Source organism: Dipodomys spectabilis, unplaced genomic scaffold, assembly GCF_019054845.1.
Source record: "Dipodomys spectabilis isolate Male_0828 unplaced genomic scaffold, ASM1905484v1 ptg000073l, whole genome shotgun sequence".
In the NCBI taxonomy this organism is placed as follows: domain Eukaryota; kingdom Metazoa; phylum Chordata; class Mammalia; order Rodentia; family Heteromyidae; genus Dipodomys; species Dipodomys spectabilis.
In genome coordinates this window covers 8,278,957-8,301,781 of record NW_024870750.1, presented here as the reverse complement: position 1 = coordinate 8,301,781, position 22,825 = coordinate 8,278,957, and the positions used below count along the sequence as shown (strand labels likewise).

The window sequence follows — 22,825 nt, the reverse complement described above, 5'->3', positions numbered from 1 at the left end:
TTACTAATATGGGCAAGGAAGGCCTTAACAGACCAGAGAAGGCTAAGAATGGGGTCAGGGGAACCACAACACACTGGCTGAACCAGGGCCTTCCAGCCCCAAGGTAAAGGTACTGGGCCATCTCTGGAGTCCCACTAATCTGTACCCCAAGTACTAATGCTTCTGCAGATCCTGAAGACAAGTTCCCACTTGACCTGTGACACTTCTTCATTAGCAGAGATCAAGGATCAATTGCACAAAATCCCTGTCAAGTGGGAGATTCAGGAGTATCCCTGACCTCTTTTATTTTTTCCCCTCTGCATCTAGCACCTTTGTTATCCCTCATTTCTGGAGAGATATAAAATGGACAGAGCTTTCTGCCTCTGACAAGCCTGGCAGGAGGAAAAGCTCAGAGGGGCAGCCAGAAGCAGAGTCTCCAGAATCAGATGACAAGTTCATTGGGCAGTGCAACTCCAAGTCTGCCTTTTGGTAAAACGAGGCTATAAACTGAATAGAAAGATCTGTTGTGATATAATTTACCACACACATTATCAGTCCAAGACTGGCTCCTGTTTTGAAGCCCATTGCTCAGAATTTATCTAATAGATGCTTTTGCACCAATTGTAAAAATACATGTGAATTCTTTTTTCTACCAGCATCTATTCATTACCACATTATTTGTTTTCTTTTTTGTGTGTGCAGGAGAATCAAACCCAGGGCTTTGCCAGCCAAACATTCTACCACTGGGCTATAGTTTCAGCCCCACTGCTATTTTGTCTGTGTGTGCACTGCGCACGCCAACTACCAGGGCCTGGCTCTGCAACATTATTTTTAGTAGCAGACTTTATGAAACAATGCAAGTCATAGTACAAAAAAATTAAAATATTAAAATAGGAATTATAAGTACTCACAGTAGAGAACAGAAGACAGTTGACATAATATACAGCCATAAGAAAAAAGATGGACTCAACAGCTAATGGAGTAAGAGCTACTTCTCAGTGGAAAAAACGTTTCACTGCTACTTACGTAAACTACAGCTGGGCCCTGGTGACTCAAAATGGTAATCCTAGTTAATCAGAAGGCTGAAATCTGAGGGTCACAGTTTGAAGCTGGCCCAGGCAGAGAAGTCCATCCATGAGATTTTTTGGTGAGAGGGCTTGACCTCTGGGCCTGGGCGCTGTCCCTCAGCTCTTCAGCTCAAGATGAGTGCTCTACCACTTGAGCCACAACACTACTTCTGGTTTCCTGGTGGTTAATTGGAGATAAGAGTCTCACAGATTTTCCTGCTGGGCTGGCTTTGAACCGTGATCCTCAGATGTCAGCCTCCCGAGTAGCTAGGATTACTGGTGGCAGAAGCCACCAGTGCCCGGCCATCCATGAGATTCTTATCTCCAATTAACCAGCAAAAAGCCAGAAGTAGAGCTGTGGGTAAGTGGCAGAGCACCAGCCTTGAGTGGAAAAATATAAGGGAGTGCATGAGGCTTTTAGTTCAATCCCCAATACCAATACCAACACACACACACACACAATATTTGAGGAGGAAGGTGGGGATTAACAATATAGAAAGATGTAAAGCAAGAGGCAAGTCTTGCTCCATACTCTACCTCCTCCGGCCCTCTTCTGAATTACCTATCCCCAGAGCAGCCAAGCATGCCCTCAGTTTCTCCTTTAAACACACTGCCCAACAAATGGGCTCATACAAGATGCTAGCATACTGCACCACAGACCATGGATACCATGATTTATATTTCAACACGAGGATAGCAAAATTATTCCTTTTATTTGATAGACCTTCACTACATTCAAGACATGAACATGATTTATATTAATTTATACATGAGGATGAAAATTAAGGCAGTAATTGAAAGGCTTCTGAGGAAATCCCCCAGAAGATTTATTTTAGTTTTCAGGGCAGGAGTTGACTTCTCTAACTTCTCCAAACTTCCTTACTCACAGCAGGCCTGAACAGACATTGGCCAAACTTGCAAAGCAGCTTCTTGAAGAAGAGATGATCTGGAAAGAAAGGCAAAGAAGTAAGTATTTTGTTTAATCACCAAAACATTTGCTCTTGTCTTCCTCACAGCATGATTACCCACTAGCATTGCCACAGCTGTTGAGATTTCCATCCTTTCCCACCACAAGGATTTCTGCTGTCTGCTCAGAAGAGGCAGCTACACAACAGCTATGTGGATACTGTTTAAGACCACAGCAGCAAGGCAGGACTGTATGTCCACATCACCTATATCTTTTCTTTTCTTTTTTGTCGGTCATGGGGCTTGAACTCTGGGCCTGGGTGCTGTCCCTCAGCTCTTCAGCTCAAGGCTAGTGCTGTACCACTTGAACCACAGCACCACTTCCAGTTTTCTGAGTTTATTGGAGATAAGAGTCTCATTGCCTTTCCTGCCTGGGCTGGCTTTGAACCAAGATCCTCAGATCTCAGCCTCCTGAATAGCTAGGATTATAGGCATGAGCCACCAGTACCCAACCACCTACTTTTTCAAAGTTAGTATCCTCAGCACCAAGCTCAGAGTCTCTCCCCAACCTACCATAGCCAAAATGACCATTTTGCTTTCATCTGAACTTTACTTTGTCAGGCAATGCAAGAACTTCTGCTTTGTTTTATATTGCTTAAAAAAAATTTTTTTTTGATGTTGGAAACAGATCTTTTTTTGGTCAGGCATGAGGCTTGAAATCAGGGCCTTGGTTCTGTCCCTGAGCTTTTTTACTCGTCTAGTACTCTATCACTTTGAGCCACAGCTCTATGTCCAGTTTTCAGGTAGTTAATTGGAGATAAAAATCTCATAGAGAGCCAGGCGCTGGTGGCTCATGCCTGTAATCATAGCTACTCAGGAGGGTGAGATTTGAGGATTATAGTTCAAAGCCAGCCAGGGCAGTAAAGTTTGTGAGACTCTTATCTCCAATTAGCCACCAAAAAAACGGAAGTGGCACTGTGGCTCAAGTGATAAAGTGCTCACCTTGTGCTGAAGAGCTCAGGAACAGCAGCCAGGCCCAGAATTTAAATCCCATGACTGACAAAAAAAAAAAAAAAAAAGTCTCATGGACTTTTCTGTCTGGGTTGGCTTGAACTGTGATCCTCAGATCTCAACCTCCTGAGCAGCTAGGATTACAGGCATGAGCCACCAGGGCCCAGCTTTGGTGTTAGATCTTCAACTCGGGGCCTTTCACCCTGACTAGTTTTGTTCACTCAAGGCTGCTGCTCTACCTCTTGAGCCGTAGCTCCACTTCTCCAGTCTTTTACTGGTTAATTGGAGATAAGAGTCTATAATCTTTCTTGTCTAAGCTGGCTTTAAGCCACAGTCCTCAGATCCCAGTCTCCTGAGTAGCTAGGATTACAGGCATGAGCCACCAGTGCCTGGCCTGTATTGGCTTTTGATACTTGTGTTTCTTTCTTTCTTTTTTTTTGGTCCTGTTGTGGGGCCTGAACTGTGGGCCTGGGCGCTGTCCCTCAGCTCTTCAGCTCAAGGCTAGCGTTCTACCACTTGAGCCACAACGCCACTTCTGGCTTTTTTCTTTTTGCTTATGTGGTGCTGAGGAATGGAACCCAGGGCCTCAGGCATGCAAGGCAAGCGCTCTACCACTGAGCCACCTTCCTAGCCCCAATACTTGTGTTTCTTTTTAGCTGTTTCTAATTTTTCTCAAAGTCCTCCTTTCCCTTGTTCTGCATTGGACTTAGAACAAATATGCATGGTGGTCAGTATTTCATTATGGCCCAAATCAGGATTCCATGTCTGAAATTAGTGTTTTCATCTTTTCTTGTTTTAATTTCATACTTTGCTGTAGTAAATTGCTAACTTCCTAGAATTGGGGGCAGCAAACCTCTGCACATTTGGTAACATCTACACAGATCTGCCCCGTATAAACATGGCTTGAATGTTACCATTCCTCTTACAAATGTGGAGGACATTCCTGCACTGTCTAAAAGGGCTTCTCATTGCTGATAAGACAAGTGTTCAGTTTACTTCTCATTTTTTCCACAGGTAAAACATTTTTTTCCACTAGGCAGTAGTAGCTCATGCCTGTAATCCTAGCAACACAGGAGACTAAGATGCAAGCATCCTAGTTCAAAGCTAATCCAGGCAGAAGAGACTATGAGACTCTTATCTCTAACTAAACAGCAAACAGCAGAAGACAAGGAGCGTGCAAGATCCTGAGGTCAAGCCCCAGTACCAGTGCCAAAAAGACATTTTCCCTCTGGAGAAGGGTTAAGGATTTTCATTTCGGATGTTTTTGAGTTTCAGTTGGCTGTATCTAGGGACGGTTCATACACTGTGATGATTACATTGTTTTTTCACATAGAACTCTTGTTTCTTTCTCTTTCTGGCTGAGACATTTACACAACTCTTGCCTTTATGTGTATGTGTGTTGCTGGGGATTGAACCCACAGTGTCACATACTAAACTCTTGCTCTACCACTGAGCTTTATCCCTGGCCCAAAACTTGATTTCTGTTCAGATTATACATTAGGCTGTTCCTGCCTCTCAGGTGCCATCAATTTTGAAGCCCTGAGGCTCCTAGGGCTCCAGCAGAGGGAGCCTGACCTCCTGCAGGCCCTTCACAAATGCTCTGCAGCACTCTCCTGTGCACTGTCCACCTGGGACGAGGCCTGCTCTTCTTCCCAAGATGTACCCACATGGAAGTAGTTAAGTCATTGGTTATTGCCAGTTCTCAGGACTAGCCCAAAACCCAGAGGGAAATGCTTTGAAAGTGTTAGAATTTAAATTTTTGTAGATTTACTTTAAGCCCTGTAATTTATAAAGAAGCAAAATAAGGGGGGGGGGGGAGGGAAATCTTACTAATTAATAACTTACCTGTTTAGAACAGTCCATTCACCTGTTCAGTATCAGGGTCCAAGTCAATATCATAAAAACAGGGCCGAGTAGGAAGGCCAGGCATTGTGCTCATCTAGGATATGAAATAACTTTCTTAAAAACGAACTTAAAAAGTGATCTTTTCTTCTACTTCTTCCTTTGTGTCTTGTGCCCAAGGCACAATGATAGAGGAGCGTGTTATAGTTGTCCACAAAGTGGCTGTTGTTTTTTTTCTATATATATTCAAAATCCAGCCACTGGTCCTGCAACCAACTCAGAGAAAACCTCTTGTCCTGCAAACCAAAGGCTGAACCTCATCATTATCTTCCATGTGGACAGCTGTAAGCAGATGTTTCCACATCCAATCCTGCAGTGGCAGGTGCCAGGGAGGCTGAGGAGCCAGCCACCCACTTGCCTCAGCCTTGTGTTTCCCAAGACAAGAGGAACAGGGCTGATGTCCTCCAGTTTTCTTTCCATGAGACTATAAATAGGCTCATGGGTTTTTTGCTTCATCAACATATTACAAATTTGTATCCTTTTACTTGGGCCAACAAGACATCTCTTCATATAATCTGATTTTTTTTTTAGTCCGGTCATGGGGCCTGAACTCTGGGCCTGGGCGCTGTCCCTCAGCTCTTCAGCTCAAGGCTAGCACTCTACCACTTGAGCCACCGAGCCACTTCCAGCTTTTTTTTTCTTTTTGCTTATGTGGTGCTGAGGAATTGAACCCAGGGCCTCATGCATGCAAGGTAAGTGCTCTACCACTGAGCCACCTTCCCAGCCCTATAATCTTTTATAATCACTACTCTCTCTCTCTCTCTCTTTTTGTTTTGCCAGTCCTGGGGCTTGAACTCAGGGCCTGGACACTGTCCCTGAGCTTCTTTTACTTGAGCCATAGCCACTTCCAAGCCTTTTCTGTTTATGTGGTGCTGAGGAATTGAACCCAGGGTTTCATGCATGCTAGGCAAGCAGTCTACCACTAAGCCACATTCCCAGCCTTCCTGATTTCTGTTGTAAGATTTGGCTTTGTAAAATGTCTGCTTAGATGAAAATTCATATGGCTTGTAAGTGAAAACTTAGAGTATATCTTTTTGTCCGTTACAATGTCATACACGTATAATGAATATGCACACATTCCAGATTAGAACTTCTAAAACTGAACTATAAATATATTTTTAAAAAAGATGAGTCATCTTCTGTAGCACAGAACATCTTTTTTATTTTATTTTTTTTTGGGGGGTACGGCTTGAACTCAGGGTCTGGGTGCTGTCTCTGTGCTCTTTTGCTCAAGGCTAGCACTCAACCACTCTGAGCCAAAGTACTACTTCTGGTTTTCTGGTGGTTAATTGGAGATAAGAGTCTCATGGACTTTTCCTGCCTGGGCTGGCTTTGGACTATGATCCTCAGATCTCTTGAAGATTACAGATGTGAGCCACTAGCGCCTGATTTACACAACACTGATACTTGAGAAAAACCCAATTTTGACATCTGAGTACCATTCAATAGTCTCTAAAACTGAATCTGATCTGTTTCTACCTCTGTACTCTAAGAAATAAATGTGAGGTGTGGGGACAAGCAGGGACAAGAATTGGTCTTCCTATCTAGCAGAAAAACCTAATAGATGACATGTGCCTATTAGTGTAGATAAAGCAGATGCATAATGGCAAAGATATTATAAATATCCCCAAACCAGTATCCTTGCTCTTTCTCAAAAGAGGTTCCCACTCTCACTACCAATCTGAGTCGTTCCCCCTCTAATATTTTCAATCCATGGATGATCGAATCTGTGAATACACTCCCCATGGATTTGAAGGGCTACTATTGGCAGGAACCCAGCCTATCAAGTAGGCGTACCTTCCTATCCTGATTTAATCGAGGTCCAACTGTCCCTGAGAAATAAAATCTTTTATCCAAATAAGAAGTCACAGCATCACACTTGAATTGGTAACAGTATGGTCCATGGTAAGAGGATTAATCATAATATGTTTGACTGCAACTTTCTCCTCGGCAATGAACTCTGCTAACTTGGCATTTGCTTGACAGCTTTAGCAATTCATTTCCGATGATAAGATGCACAGATGAGCAAGCTCTGTTCCTGCCACCCTCACTTACCGTTCCTACTAAAGGGTACAGGAAACCAGCCCCGACACTGGCACGGATGTCCCGGATGGGCAGAACGAAGCCCGTAGGTACACCTTTTTGCTCTGGGTTGTGGGACAAGGACAAGTGTGTTTTGGCCATGCAGATGGGCAGATTACCAAAGCCCTGGGGAGAAAAGGCAACAGGGTGGGACAAACGAACACCTGACAATGCAATGAAGAACATCTGTACACTGTGATCATGAAATTCCTTATCTGAAACAGCTGATCTTTATAATCTACCTCCATTATACTATCCTCCAGCTTAGTTACTATAGAAGAAAAGCAGAGATCTCTATTTTGTGAGGCACTAAGTACCTCAACTATATTTCACAAGTGAATATTTAAGTTCCAGCTACATCAACCACAAAAACAAGAAGTTGTGGTAGACATAAGAATAAAACCAGAGAGGTTCTCAATATTTAGTAGGATATTCCCTATTTCCTTGTAGCTTTTCTGTTTGTTTTTTTTTTGTTTGTTTTTTTTGGGGGGGGTCAGGTCATGGGGCCTGAATTGGGCCTGGGCGCTGTCCCTCAGCTCTTCAGCTCAAGGCTAGCGCTCTACCACTTGAGCCACAGCACCACTTCCGGCTTTTTTCTTTTTGCTTATGTGGTGCTGAGGAATCGAACCCAGGGCCTCATGCATGCAAGGCAAGCGCTCTACCACTGAGCCACCTTCCCAGCCCCTCCTTGTAGCTTTTCTGCTTCCATCTGTGAGTAAATAATCTGGTATTGGATCACCTACTCACTACCCAGTATTTTGGAAGAAAGAAGGCTGCCACCCAGAGAATTAAAATGGTGAGCCGGGCGCTGGTGGCTCTCGCCTGTAATCTTAACTACTCAGGAGGCTGAGATCTGAGGAGCATGGTTCAAAGCCAGCCTGGTCAGAAAAGTCCCTAAGAGACTCTTATATCTAATTAACCACTCAAAAACTGGAAGTGGCACTGTGGCTCAAAGTGGTAGAGCACTAGCCTTGAGCAAAATAGCTCAAGGAGAGTGCTGAGCCCCTGAATTAAAGCCATACAACCACAAAAAAAAAAAAAAAAGGAATGGGGGGGCTCACAGGGCTGGCAGGACTCCAAGATTCTGTCTGTACGACCTGCTTTGTGAAGGGATGAAAAAACGGGCTCACCCAACACCTACCTGCTTTGTGTAGACTTCAACTTTGTGCTGAGCTTCAGGGAGCAGCTCAATGTCATCTGCCCCATAGATCTTCTGTGCAATGATCCTGATTTTATCCTCAACTGGGAGCTAGTGCAGGAAAGAGAGGAAGACTGTGATTGGATATGTGTGAGGGGGCTTATCTCAGATATGGCCACATTCCAGGTCAGTGTCTCCACTAGATTATTTTTCATATAATATATAGACATGCAAATAATCTGAAGTTCACTGGGTTACAAATATTTTAATACCAAGAAATATTCTTAAATCCTAGATTTGGTAAGAAGAAAATGTTGTACAGAGGTAATGTTACTATCCATATATTGAGAGATATATCTAGGTATCTGTATATAATGTTAATATGCACATATTCATATATTAGCTATCTATTGAGAGATGTACACACACACAACACATATTTAAACACTGCACTAAAATTAGTCAATACATCTGGTTGTACTTCCTAGCAACTGACACTAAAATAAGTTGTGCTTTTGGAAACAATAATCTATGTATAAATATAAAATTATGTTTTTAATTAGTGATAATTTATGAAGGACTTTGTATAATGGACATATTTATGGAGAGCACTCAATGATGGTTTTAAAAAGACATAATGGATTACTTTCATATGAATCTTATAATTAGAGCTTATTAAATGACAATACTTAGAACTTATGAAACACAAGCACTTTGGTTGACGGTGATTTAAGACTAGCAGATACTGATTCAGACAAAGAGTGGTGGTTGCTCTGTCAGGACAGAGAAAAGCTTCAAATAGAAATGTGCTGGCGTCCTTGTTTCCCTACTTCTTGCAGGACTCCAGCTGGCCTTCAAGGCCTGGGCTTCCTGATTTAGACACTCTGGACAGGTTTTGGACAGAATACCTACAGATAATTTGCATTTGTGTACAAATTTATATTCATGACATCTTCCAGGAAGATGATTTCCAAACCCATCTACAAAACCAAAGCCAAGCAGTAGAATGTCAATGTCAACAGCAGAGTGTCAACTCTTGGCAAAGGACAAAGGGAAAAGTGTTAAAACTCTAGTAATAAAAGTGAAGCCAAAACTAGCCTAGAACATACAAGCAGAATTAATTGTAATTTATATCCCATATTTCTAACCAAGTCTCCAGTTGTTACAGACTACTTAATGTCTAATCATGTCCTAGAATACATGGGACAGCAAACTGAAAACAAAATATAATCCAACAATAACCAACTTTCTCTCAATTAACTTGTGTCATACAGTAAACATTGCTTCTGCTGGGACCAGATGCAGTCTACTTGATAGTGGAAATAAGATGAAGCCTGCCAAGGTGCTTTGACTTACATGAGGAAGCTCCTCTGAACCCCTACTGCCACTGTACCAGAAGTAAAGTTGAAAGCACATTTCTTTCCCCTATCACTGAGAAATGACACGGCCCTTTGCCAATTTTCTACAACACAGTGGTATCTCAGGCGAAAGGCTACACTGAATTATTGGTTTTGCGTGTAACTCTTCTTCTGGCAAAAAGACTTGTATGCGCCAACTTCCCCAAATGTTCTTGCATGGTATCCATTCTTTGAGTAAACAGCAACCTGCAGTTTCTAGGACAGGTATCTAAAGCTGAGAGTCCAGACTGTGAACATGCATCTATTCATGTGGGATCAGACTGCAAGGCAGAAGCTGCTGAACAGCATCCTCACAGGGGGAGGTGTACAGAAAGCCCATCTTGTCTTTTTTGTTCTGTGCTGTTTGCATATAGAAAGCAACCCACCTGAAGGTCATAGAGGAGTTGGAAGTTGCTGGGCACCTGTGCTGCTCTCTGGACAGCCTGAGCCAGGGCAACAGCCCCCTTTCCTCCTTCCGCCCAGTGAGTGCACTTGACTGCATCAAATGCCCCATGCTCTCTGGCGAGGCGGCTGATGAGGCCCAGCTCTGCCTCGGTATCAGTCCTGTGAAGCCAGTATTTCATGTTAGTGAATGGAAGATGGCTGGAGAGAACACACGGGTCTTCTTTATGCCACTAAAACACATATGGATTACCCAGTGATAAGTGGACACTAATCCATACTGGTTGGAATCTCACATCCACAGTTTACTGGCTTGGGTGACTTTTGGCTGCACATGGATTAAATGGAAAGAATCACTGCATTTATTTCATGGGGGATATTACGAGGTTTAGATGGCAAATATATGTAAAGTACTTGAACATTCCCAGCATACCACTGGAGATCAATAAATGCTAGCTTTGAAAAATTCTGTTTCCAGTCCCATTATGGCACAATGCAAAACAACCCACATGAGATCTTGCATGAACAACTTGCTCAATACATTCAACTCTATCAAGACAACATCCCACCAGGAACTCTAGGCTGTTAACACAAAAGGCCTCTACATGACCAAAAAGAGCACTTAACTTGAAGCCTGTGTATTATCTACTTCACCCAGAGGAAGAGAGGCCCACAGGTGCTAAATTTGCTGTGATACACCTGGTGCTTGTCATGTCACAGGCTATACCATAAGCTATAACAACTGTAGGACAGAATGAGGGAAACACAGTGCTGCACAATTAGCTACAGATGTTTTATGTCCATTTCCCTTTTCTGTTACTGGGTACTTACTTGAATGCATTTATGGCCACTACTACAGGAACTCCAAACATTCTGGCATTTTCTATTTGTTTCCTCAAGTTACTGAAGCCTTTTTCAACCAGCTCCAGGTTCTGTAAAACAACCATGAAAGCTCTATGGGGTCAGGGAGAACATGCTTGAAAACAACCATACTTTCTCTTAAAAGGCAACCTCTGTCTTTGAGCCAGTAGACATTTTCTGTCTACTTAAGTAGGCAGGCAAGACAAGAAGGTAAGAAAAGGAACATAATGCATTTCTCATGCAGAGGGAGTGGAAATTGTGGAGGACCTGTTCCTCTAGCCTACAGCACTGAGTGACATGTGTTGCATCCCCACCATCTTGAAACCACCATGGCTGGTATGTTTGACATCATCATACCACATCTTGGCTTCTTTACTGCGTGGAAGAGATTAGATTCCCTACCTAAATTATACTCACATCTGTGTGTTTACAGATTTGATGTACTCATCACATGGACTCTTCAGTATAGCACAAACCATTCATTCATCAGAAAATCAAGCCTAGACCACAGGGTCTGACAGTAAAGAGGTATTCATTAATCAGCTGTCCATCAGCACTACTGAGAACATGAAGAAATCAGTGATTCTTTCAAAGGCTTTGATGAACTCAACTATGAGCCTACCCTAGGACTAACAGATGGACATATGATACCTTCAAAACCAAATATTCAGCCAGTGGCTTGTGCCTATATTCCATGTTATTCAAGAGAATGAGATCTGAGGATCGAAGTTTAAAGCCCAACGTGGGCAGACAAGTCCAAGAGACTTTTATCTCTCATTAACCTGTGAAAAGCCAGAAGTGGAGGTATGGTTCAAGTGGTAAAAAAGTGAACGAAGTTCAAACATACATGGCCCTCATGCATACTCACATAGACACACAGACACAGATATTCACACACACAGACACAAACAGAATCACATACTGCCCTGTAAGGCATCCCCAACCTGTGATCTCAGAAAGTTGAGATCCCAAAATTAAAAAAAAAAAAAAAAAAGCAACAAAAACTAAATTATCAAACCAGAGATAGTGGAGCACATTTTTAGGAGACTGAGATTGAGACTGGAGGATCAGATTGTGTGCCCATTCTGGTCTAAGAGTAAGTTCCAGTCCCGCTTGAGCTATATAGTGTAAGACTGTGTCTCAAAGATAAACAAAAAACAAAATAAAAAAAAAAGGGACCAATATTAGCCCTACCTAGAATCCCAATTACTTGGGAGGGGCTGAGGTAGGAGAATCATTTCCTCTCTCCCCACCACAAAAAAACCAAATGACATAAAAGCTACAGGAAGTCACTAAGGAACTATACCTTTGATTATGCTAACTACAGCACAGCTTGAAGAACTGGAAAAATACAGACACTAAATTCCTTCAATAGAAGACTTGGCCAAGGAAGAATGATATACACACTCAATAAATGTTCACTATGCAGCTGTTATGAAAAGGGACATCCATCTGTGTTAACATGGAGCCTGTCCAAGATGAATGAAAGAAGCAAACTGGAAAGCTTAATTCTACTTTTGGACAAACAAACAAAATGTGTATAGTTGAAAAAAAAATTTAAGTGTTGGAAAATATGCAGCAAACTGTTAAAGGAATTTCAAGCACATGTGTTATGCTCTTGTAGTGTTTGATTTATTTTTTTAAACAAAGGGTATGTCACTATTATAAGATTAAAAAATACATCAAGAGGGTTACGGGGGTGGTACTCAGAGGAAGAGCACTTGCCTAGTATGCTGGAGACCCTGGGCTTGATTCTCAACACTAAAAAAACAAAACTCCCCTAAATCAAGTACTTTAAAAATAAAAATTGCAAGCTGGGTGCCGGTGGCTCATGCCTGTAATTCTAGCTACACAGGAGGCTGAGATCTGAGGATCATAGTTTAAAGCCAGCCCAGGCAAGAAAGTTCATGAGATTCTTATCTCCAATAAAACCTAGAAAACCGGAAGTGGTGCTGTGGCTCAAGCAGTAGAGCGCTCGCCTTGAGCTGAAGAGTGCAGGGACAGCACCCAGGCCCAGAGTTCAAAGCCCCACCACTGACAATAAACAAACAAACAAATAAATAAAATAAAAATGCAGGCCAGGCACTAGTGGCTCATGTTTGTAATTCCAGCTACTCAGGAGGTTGAGATCTAAGGATTGTGGTCCTAAGCTTAGGTGGGAAAGTCTGTGAAACTCTTAACCTCTAATTAATCACTAATAAAGAAAGGAGGGAAGGAAGGAAGGAATGAAGAAAGAAAGGAAGGAAGGAAGCCACAAGTAGAGCTATGGCTCAGGTGGTAGACTTCTAGACTTGAGCACAAAAGCTCAGGAATAGTTTCATCCCAGAGTTCAAGCTTCAGGACCAGCACCAAAAAAATAACAAACAAATAAATAAAACAATGATCTATAAAAAATACATATAATATATCCTAAGTAAAGCAGTATTTAGTGCTTGGATTCCTCCAAATAGCAATAGGTATTAGGTACAGGCAGAAAACAACTAGGATCTTGTGAATGTGGTTTTTGCTTTTCCCCTTTGACCATCATAAAGCTAGATTAAGATTAGCTTGATACTTGAAGAAGCATCCTTAATTCTTTACCACTGGTCACACGAATCCCAGCGAATATCTAAGACTGACTGAGAACAGCTTAAGAAAGGAGAATTTCTTCAAAGAAGACACCAGCTGGGCCACTTCGGGGCAGTTGCTGTAATTAGATACAGGAAAGGCTGTGGGGTAGCAGGGGGCCAGAACTGTGAATTCCCCTCCCACGCGTGACTCAGACAGATGACCATAAAAGGCAAATCATAAGGAAGACAGGCAGACTCAAGGCACCAACAAATTCTTTTCTAGCTGATTTTGAAATACTTCATTTGGGGCCTCGGCAGCAACCCTGTATTGTTTGATAATGTAAAAGCCTCGAAAAAGGCAGGGAAATTGAATTAACAGTGGCAGCAACTGACTCAAGGGCTTGTTTCTTATGTAATCGTTCAGATGGACGGCTCCGGGATGTTTGATGGAAAATGATACTGGTATCACAAGGTTGAGCTCACAACTGACTGTACGGCAGCCCTTGAATCCAGGCTTAGTGCTCATCATTTAATCCTCTTCAGCACACTGTGGGTTTTTAGCATCCTGCAGTCAACGAACAACCCTGGGTCACAGCACCACCATCTTTATTTCCACCAGGGACCAGGTCTGAAATACTGACTTGGGGAAGGGGTGCTTTCTAGGACAAATGTTTAGAAAGAATAGCAATTACCTCCTCTGTGTAAGCCTTGGGAAGAGGCAGTCCAGCAGTGACCTGGAAGGAAAGGAAACAAAGTCAGGTGCATTTCTATCTTCCAATTAGACTTTAGCTTCAAATAGTGTCAGTCATGTTACAGATAAGAGGGGTGCATGCTTGGAGAGACACGGCAGTGCGATGTTGTTCTCTCCCTAAGGCATTAGTGAACAGAACAAGAAGGGCTACTCTAGGCTGGTGCTGGTGGTTCATGCCTGTAATCCTAGCTACTCAGGAGGCTGAGATCTAATGATCACAGTTCAAAGCCAGCCCAGGCAGGAAAGACTGTGAGACTCTACCTCTAATTAACCACCAGAAAACTGGAAGTGGTGCTGTGGCTTAAGTGGTAGAGCACTTGTTTTGCACTGAAGAGCTGAGAGACAGCTCTGAGGCCCAGAGCTCAAGCCCCATGACTGACCAAAAAGAAAAAAAAAGAAGAGCTACTCTGAATATAGTGGGTGATCCTGGGACCTGGGAAGCCAGAAAGACAGCTCTACAAACATGAGGGAGAAAAGGAAGGTGTTTCAGATAGGACAGAGACACAGTGAGTGAAGAACACAGCCGTGGGTAGATGTAAAGGTGAGTGTGGAGAAAGGGTAGGTGTCACCCTGCAATGTCTGCTTTCATGGGCTGGTGATCCATGCCTTCGGGGAGCTCAACTGTGGCACAGGAACAATGCAAACAAGAGGGAAAACAACAGGACTTTCTTCTTCCACGGTAGAATACACTCAGAGGTGATCAAACGCAGCAGCAGGCTCACTGTGTGCAGGCACCTGGTCCTGATCTAGTGACTGAGCTCTGCAGCATCCACAGGGATGAATAAGGGGGTAAGGCACTGACCCATAGACTTAACTGTAGCTTCCAATTAGCCCCCTGCAGCACCCCCCCCCACACACACACTCCTCAGGGATGATGGGGATGCTGTGGTGTTCAAATCCCAGGAGGGCCATGTAGAGGCTGGGCAGGAAGCAGGTCCTTTTACATGCAGCTTCCTTTCTGCAAGGTAACACAAGCAGCAGGTCTGGCTCCTTGGGAGAGCTCTATGTGCAAAGCCTCCTTGTGGCACTGGCCAAGGGAGGTGTCCATCATTGTTACTGTTCAGCCCATGAAGTGAGAGGAGGAAAGAAAATGCCAGGATATGAGGATGAGAGGGAGTGGAAGACAGGATTGTTGACTGGAAGGGAGAAAAGGGAGTCTACCTTATAGGACTGGAGGCAAGGGGAATTCTAGGTTGGGAGTGCTTTTGGATATCTTAGGGGAAACCAAGACCTAGAACTTGAAGAAGTGTGCTGGAGTGTTAGGACAGTGTGCTCAGAGACGGGCTAGGGACCTAGGACTTCCAGAGGCCCAGGAAACCAAAACTGTTTCCTGAATAAAGCTAAGATTCTATTGCCCTTTTACCCTGATTCCTTCATTTAAACAACATGTGATATCACACTTGATCACAGGCAGAAGATGACAACTCAATGGTCTTCAGTTAACCAGATACAGAAGATCTGAGAAATGGACAATACACAACATCCAGAAAACAGAGTAACTTAGTTTTCATTTCAACAATGCCTACATCCTGTTTCAGAAAATATAACTTAGCTAAGGGTCAATAGCTCATGCCTGTAATCCTAACTACTTAGGAGGATAAGATCTAGCTACTAATCCTAGCTACTTACAAGGCTAAGACTGAGGTTCAAAGTCAGTCAGAGTAGGAAAGTCCACAAGACTCGTATCTTCAATTAAACACCAAAAGCCAGAAGTGGAGCTGTGTGGCTCAAGTGACAGAATGCCAACTTTGAACAAATAAAGCTATGGGTCAGTACCCAGGCCTAGCGCGCGCACACACACGCATACACACACACACACACACACACACGCATATACACACACACACACACACACACACACACACACACACACACACACACACAGAGTTCCATTTCTGGCTTCCTGCGTAGCTAAGATTATAGGCATGAGCCACCAGTGCCCAGCTTAAGGATGTTTTGTATATTAATATATAATTCAGTTGTTTTTTTTGGGGGGGTCCGGTTGTGGGGTCTGAACTCTGGGCCTGGGCGCTGTCCCTCAGCTCTTCAGCTCAAGGCCAGCGCTCTACCACTTGAGCCATAGCACCACTTCTGGCTTTTTTCTTTTTGCTTATGTAGTGCTGAGGAATCGAACCCAGGGCCTCAGGCATGCAAGGCAAGCGCTCTACCACTGAGCCACCTTCCCAGCCCCTATAATTCAGTTTTTATTTCCAACTAAATGTCAACAAAAGCTTCAATAAACAAAAGCTCACGAAAGCCTTCAGTAATTAAGATTATAAAGAAATTTCTGAGGAGCTGGGGCTGCAGCTCAGTGGTAGAGCGCTTGCCAAGCATGTGTTGGGTAGGCCCTGGCTTGATCTCCAACACTGGAAAAACAAAAAGTTTGAGGGTAAAACACTTGAGAACTTCTACATGAGGATAAATTTCATATTTCAATGATTCCCCAACACTACTGCCATGTCTTTGTATGTTAATCTGATGAAAAAAAATGCTAAAATATACGAAAGTACAATTTCTTTTTGGGGGGCAGTGCTGGGATTTGAACTTGGGGTCTCATACTTCTGCTCAGCTTCTCGCTCACGGCTGGTACTCCACCGCTTAAGCCTCATCTACACTCCAGTATTTTGCTGGTTTATTTGAGCTGGAGTTTTGGGGACTTTTCTAGCTGGGCTGGCTTCAAATGGAGGTCCTTAGGCTCCCGAGATTGAAGATAGAAGCCACTGGAACATGGCAAAAAGAACAATTTCTATGCAGAAGGAAGTCAGAAATCTGGACATCAGGTTGAAGCTAGCCTTCCCTCTGCTTCTCTCTGCCACCCAGCAGTTCTGAATGGATCTGCCATTCTCCTTGACCTGCCCTCATGGTCATCCCTTCCCCACCTTCCCGAATCTGACTGGCTGGCTGTCAGAGGCCCAGTCTAGCGTAAACTACTCAGGGGCTTCAAAGTCTGGTTGGCTGGCTGGTAGCCACTGTTTAGGAAGAAAATGAGATTCAGATTTTAGGGCACAGGCTGCAGAAGGAGTTTTCTGAGCACAGTCTTGCACAAGTGCTTGGAGGGGTGTGGATATCAGATGTTTTCCTCAGAAAGAAAGACATGAAGCTAATTTGGGCCTTCTTAAAATGCGGGGAGCTGCCATGTGGGGAGCAGCATAACATAGTATGCTGACCACCCCTTTCTTTTAGTACCCAATTCGTCACTGAGCTTAATGCAGCTGAGGGCATGTCTTTCAACTTCCTTCAGGCCTTTAGAACACTCCTGGTAATCAGATTTGACCCTCACCGTGGGGCCTCCGCCATGCATCTTAAGAGCCCTGACAGTGGCAACGAGCACCACAACATGAGGGCGGAGTCCAGAGTAGCGGCATTTGATGTTAAAGAACTTTTCCATTCCAATGTCTGCTCCAAACCCTGCTTCAGTCACTGTAAGGAAGAAGGAGCAATTATAAAAATGCCATTCCACTCTCTGTACAACACATTAATAGTAACAGTAAGATTGTTATTATTTTTTTTTAAATGCCATTCCAACTCCCCAGGTACTGAGAGGAAAAACAGGATCTACTCATTGATGTCAGAAAATCCTCACCTACAAAGCCTTCTGGGCCAACAAGTTTGAGTGCGATCCGGTCTGCAATGATGGAAGAATTGCCATGCGCGATGTTGGCAAAGGGTCCCGCATGAACGAACACTGGAGTGCCCTGTAGAAACCAGGCCATGGTAAGCGAAACTGTCAAAATGGAGGTTGGGGGTGGGAAATCACAAAACCAATGGTAGAGAATTTCAAAGACAATTTCCCCCAGGGAAAACACAAAACCACTTCTTTTGGCAATGCTGTGATCAAACCCAGGCCCTTGTGCATGTGAGGCAAATTCTCTACCATTGAGCTATATTCCCAGTCCCAAAGCCACCTATTTGATAGCTCAGTGCTGTCCCAATTGTAACTATAAGAACAAATGAGAACAAATGAGAAGAGTCTGAGCAATAGAAAAAAATTCTGTTTTATAACTCCTCTGTTCTGAATGTAGAGCAGCATTCTGGAACACAGGAGTTACTCTTCTCACCTCTAATGTCTGCATGAGATTGGGCTTGATTGCATCCTTCATCAGCACGGTCAGTGCGCCGCTCACTCCCTACAAAACACACACATGAAGCATCTGCTCATACTAGCAGGAACCAACAGTCCATATTCTAGGTCTTCTCTCCATTCTGGACAGTTAGTATTTTTTCCGGAACTTAGACCATTAAGTTTTTTCCCCTTGGAAACACTGAGAAAATGCTGGCTATTTTAAGGAAGGAAAACAAGTAGAATAAAAATGGCATTCATATGCATTTTCTGAAAAGGCAATGTAACTGTGGAAACAAATGTCTCAATCAAGCTCTGTTGATGACTGATATGGGGAATCCACTTAAAAATGAGTATAGAGCACAGATGTGCTGGTTCCCAGAGTGCTGAGTTATTTGTAACTTTGGTATCTGGGCCGAGATGGGTACAAAGCAGATTCAATATGTGTTTCCCATAGCTGAAACTAAAATACCACCCAGAAGTTCAATTCCAACTCTTATATAGCAGGTATCTTTTTAAGTCATCCAAACAAATTAGTGACAAAGTACAATAAAGCAATGGTTCTTCATTGGATAATAGATAATTGGGCGTAAAGCAATTTACATTCAATATTAATGAATTTCTACACTTAAGGCTTGGGTATTAAAATTTGAAACACATAAATTGCTATACCACTATCATTATCACAGGCCAAGTATCTAGTCTGTGTTGACATAGATAGGCTTAAAAAAAAATATTAAGGCCAGGAATAATGGTTTATGCCTGAAATCTCAGCTATACAGCAGGTGGAGATCAGAAGTTTCATGATTTGAGACCAGCTTAGGTAAAAAGTTATCTAAACTCACTCTCAATCAGCAAGCAAAAGAATGGTGGTGGTCTCCTGTCATCCTAGCTCCAAGCAAAGGCAAGAATCTATCAGAAAAATGGCTAAAAGCAAAAAATGGCTGGGGATATGATTCAACCCTTGCCAAGCAAGCGAGAGACTGTGAGTTTAAACCCTAATACCATCACCAAAGAAAAAAAGTTCATCTCTAAGATTTCTCATCACAAAACTCAAATGAACATAGTTAGTTCAGAAATAATACACAGGTCAAGAAACAGCCTGGAAGGACCATCAGCAAACTGGCCATTGAGCTATTCCAAATGGAGTTATCAGCAAGGAGGCTGATAACTCCAACAAGCCTCAGGACAAAGGCCTCTGATCAGGGAGCTGGGAATGGTGGGGAGGGGCCAGCAACAGAAGGCTTTACTTTTATAGGATTGGAGGTGTTCTCTGCAAACTGCAGTCTTATGCTTGCTGGGGGGAGATACTTCCAGGATGAAGGCATCATTCAAATTACCTGGAACTTGTGGTTCATTACTGGAACACACTACTGACTGATTATTCACTATGAAGAATGTTTTACAAAGTTCATAATCATCTTGTAATAAACAAAATTGTAATGAACTGATGAGTTCTAACAATAGACCTTTTGTGTGTGTGTGTGTGTGTGTGTGTGTGCGTGCCATAATTGGCCTTGAACTCAGGGCCTCAAGCTCTTGCTCGACTCCCATTCTCCCACCTCACGGCTGGCAGTCTACCATTTGAGTCACACCTCCATTTCTGGCTTTTTGCTTATTAACTGGTGATAAGTATCTCTTGGATTTATCTGCCAGAGCTGGCTTTGAACCTCGATCCTCAGCACTCAGCCTCCTGAGTAGCTAGGAGTCCAGGCATGAGCTACCAGCTCCTGGCTTCTAGCAACATCTTAAATATAGCAGAATTCTTGTTCTCAGTCACCACTAAGAAACCCTAAGACCATGGGCCCTCAAGTGTCACCCTGCTGGCATGGCCAGGCACTCACCAGATCTTCAGTAGTGATGGGTTCCCCTTTCTTACTGGATGCCACAACCATTTTGCCCAGTCTCTCTCTCATGTCTTCCAGAGAGCTAGTGAGAGCCAGGACAGCCATAATTTCACTGGCCACAGAGATATCAAACTGGGCCTAGAGGTAGAGAAAAAGATGAGAGCAGAACTTTGTGATAGCCAAGAAGCATTAATTACAATAGACATCCCTTTTGGCTTTTAAGGTTTTAAGGTTTAAACATAGCTTGAAAGGATGAACTAGCAACACACACAAGCACCTTAATGAAAAGAATTCTCCAATAGTAAAAACTGGCAATTAATGAGTCCAAGACCTTGAGTAGTCAATTTTCAACACAATGCTCCAGTATGACCAATGACAATTATTTTCTCTCCAGGAAGGCAGCTTTGAATGGTGGTTATGGTTTCCTATACTGAAGAGAAATACTGCCAAATGGCCACAAAAAGAAGCAAATTCCATCAATTTGAATGCAAGGACATTCACTTGAGGCTCTCCACCTCCAGGAAAAAATGCTGGGGGAAAAACACACAGGTGACACATGGGATTTACTGCAAAAGCTGTCAGGAGTGCTTAGTACCACACCTACTCACTTCCATTTTAAAAGGGAGAAGGCAGAACAACACCTGGCAGTATCAGTCGTATGGGAGAGGATGGAGGAGGACAGAAGCAGCAAGCGCTAGTTCACATGAAGGAATTACTTGGGAAGGAACAAATAGTTACCGTCCGTGTGTATCCTTTCTCTGTTGGAGCCTGTCCAATGGTGATCTTCCTCAGGAATCTATCATTGGTATCCAACACTACCAAGGAAAGGGAAGATGCAGAACAATTTTTAAAAGCACTATTAAGTTGACCATGGTGGTACATACCTATAACACCAGCATTCTAGAAGACAAGGCAGGAGGATTGCAGCATGAGCTACACAGAAAAACCTTGTTGCAAACAACAACAAAAAACTGGACACTGGTGGCCAAGAATATAATCCTAGCTACTTAGAGATCTGAGGATCAAAGCTTGAAGCCAAGGGCTAGGAAGGTGGCTCAGGGGTAGAGTGCTTGCCTTGCATGCATGAGGCCCTGGATTTGATTCCTCAGTACCACGATGAACAGAAAAAGCCGGAAGTGGTGCTGTGGCTCAAGTGGTAGATAGCCTTGAGCTGAAGAAGAGCTCAGGGACAGTGCCCAGGTAGAGTTCAAGCCCCTTGATTGACACCCCCCCCCCCCCAAAAAAGAGCTTGAAGCCAGCCCTGGCAATAAAGTCTATTTGACTTTTAATTCCAATTAACATGCAAAAAGCCAGGAGTGGAGCTATGGCTCAAGTAGTAGAGCCCCAGCTTTGGGCAAAAAAGCCAAGCAAGATTATGAAGCCCTGAGTTTGAGCCCAAGTACCAGAACACACATACAAAAAAAAAAAAAAAAAAAAAGGAAAAAGAAAAAAGTAAAAGAAAGGAAAGAAAGAACCAAAAAACTAAAGGAGTGATAGAGTTTTAAGGCAACAAGTCATTTAATGATGGACTGTTAAATTAAAATGGATGATCAAAGTCAAATATGAATTAAAAAATAATATTTAACTGTTATTTATAGGATTAAATATTGCATATATTATTCTATAAGCATATTCTAGATATTATCCATGTATCTCTATAAATATATAGAAATATCTATATTATCTATAGAAATATCTATATATTGTCAATATATAGATTTATACATTTTTCATTTTTCTTATGAATTTATTTATAATGTTGATACTTAGACAAGGTAATGGTAACTCTTGGGGAGAAACTATGGACCAATTTACAGTTTACCAATATACAATTTACCAATATACAGTTGCAAATATTTTAAGTTAATCTAACAGAGAGAATCATAGTATGTTAAAACATAATGGGCCATGAGCTGATGGATTTAGACCAGAAATATAATCATGCTTTAACATGGGAAAATAAAACCAGAAAAAATATGGAACGCTTCACGAATTTGAGTGTCATCCTTGCACAGGGGCCATGCTAATCTTCTCTGTATCGTTCCAATTTTAGCATATGTGTTGCCAAAACAAGCAAGTCCTGGGGCTTGCTAGTTGGCTAGTCCTGGGGCTTGAAGTCTGGACCTGGCCACTGTCTCTGAGCTCATTTTTGCTCTAGGCTAGCATTCTACCACTTGAGCCACAATGCCACTTCTAGCTTTTTCTGTGATTTAATTGGAGATAGGAGTCTGGTGGACTTTCCTTCCCAGGCTGGCTTAGAACCACAATCCTCAGATCTCAGCCTCCTGAGTAGCTAGGAATAAATATATTACAGATATTTTCTATAGAGAAGTATCTATATAGAAATATATAGAAGTGTTTTTTATGGGGCTGGGAAGGTGGCTCAGTGGTAGAGTGCTTGCCTTGCATGCATGAGGCCCTGGGTTTGATTCCTCAGTACCACATAAACAGAAAAAGCCAGAAGTGGTGCTGTGGCTCAAGTGGTAGAGCACTAGCCTTGAGCTGAAGAGCTGAGGGACAGATAGCGCCCAGACCCAGAGTTCAAGCCCCATGACTGACAAAAAAAAAGAAAAAAAAAAAAAGAAATGTTATTTATTTATTTTGTCAGTTGTAGGGCTTGAACTCAGGGCCTGGGTACTGTCCCGGAGCAATTTTTGCTCAAGGCTAACACTTTACTTCTTTGAGCCACAGCACCACTTCCAGTTTTTTGGGTGTTAATGGGATATGAGTCTCAAGGACTTTCCTGCCTTGGCTGGTTTTGAATCAGCATCCTGCGTAGCTAAGATTATAGGTGTCAGCCACTGGTGCCTGGCTTAGAAATGGCTTTTAAAGCAAAGGAATATGACTAGCTGAGTTTTATTCCTTCTAGATAA

General features: G+C 42.8%; 1 protein-coding gene and 1 non-coding gene across 2 annotated transcripts in view; both read right to left on the bottom strand.

Moving 5' to 3' along the window:
• Positions 1 to 1,740: 1,740 nt before the first annotated feature.
• Positions 1,741 to 22,825, bottom strand: part of Mthfd1 (methylenetetrahydrofolate dehydrogenase, cyclohydrolase and formyltetrahydrofolate synthetase 1) — a 76,601-nt gene continuing 55,516 nt past the window's right edge. Inside the window, exons 17-28 of the mRNA XM_042682493.1 lie at positions 20,691 to 20,767; positions 19,950 to 20,090; positions 18,104 to 18,172; positions 17,629 to 17,740; positions 17,326 to 17,465; positions 13,987 to 14,028; positions 10,716 to 10,816; positions 9,869 to 10,046; positions 8,089 to 8,196; positions 6,921 to 7,073; positions 4,809 to 4,902; positions 1,741 to 1,992 (exon numbers count right to left, since the gene is read on the bottom strand). Coding sequence (XP_042538427.1) covers positions 4,813 to 4,902; positions 6,921 to 7,073; positions 8,089 to 8,196; positions 9,869 to 10,046; positions 10,716 to 10,816; positions 13,987 to 14,028; positions 17,326 to 17,465; positions 17,629 to 17,740; positions 18,104 to 18,172; positions 19,950 to 20,090; positions 20,691 to 20,767 — 1,211 coding nt within the window. The 3' untranslated portion in view covers positions 1,741 to 1,992; positions 4,809 to 4,812. The remainder of the gene's footprint in view (positions 1,993 to 4,808; positions 4,903 to 6,920; positions 7,074 to 8,088; positions 8,197 to 9,868; positions 10,047 to 10,715; positions 10,817 to 13,986; positions 14,029 to 17,325; positions 17,466 to 17,628; positions 17,741 to 18,103; positions 18,173 to 19,949; positions 20,091 to 20,690; positions 20,768 to 22,825) is intronic.
• LOC122110113 lies at positions 21,923 to 22,025 on the bottom strand. Its single transcript, XR_006147820.1, has one exon. It is a non-coding gene; the product is annotated as a U6 spliceosomal RNA (small nuclear RNA).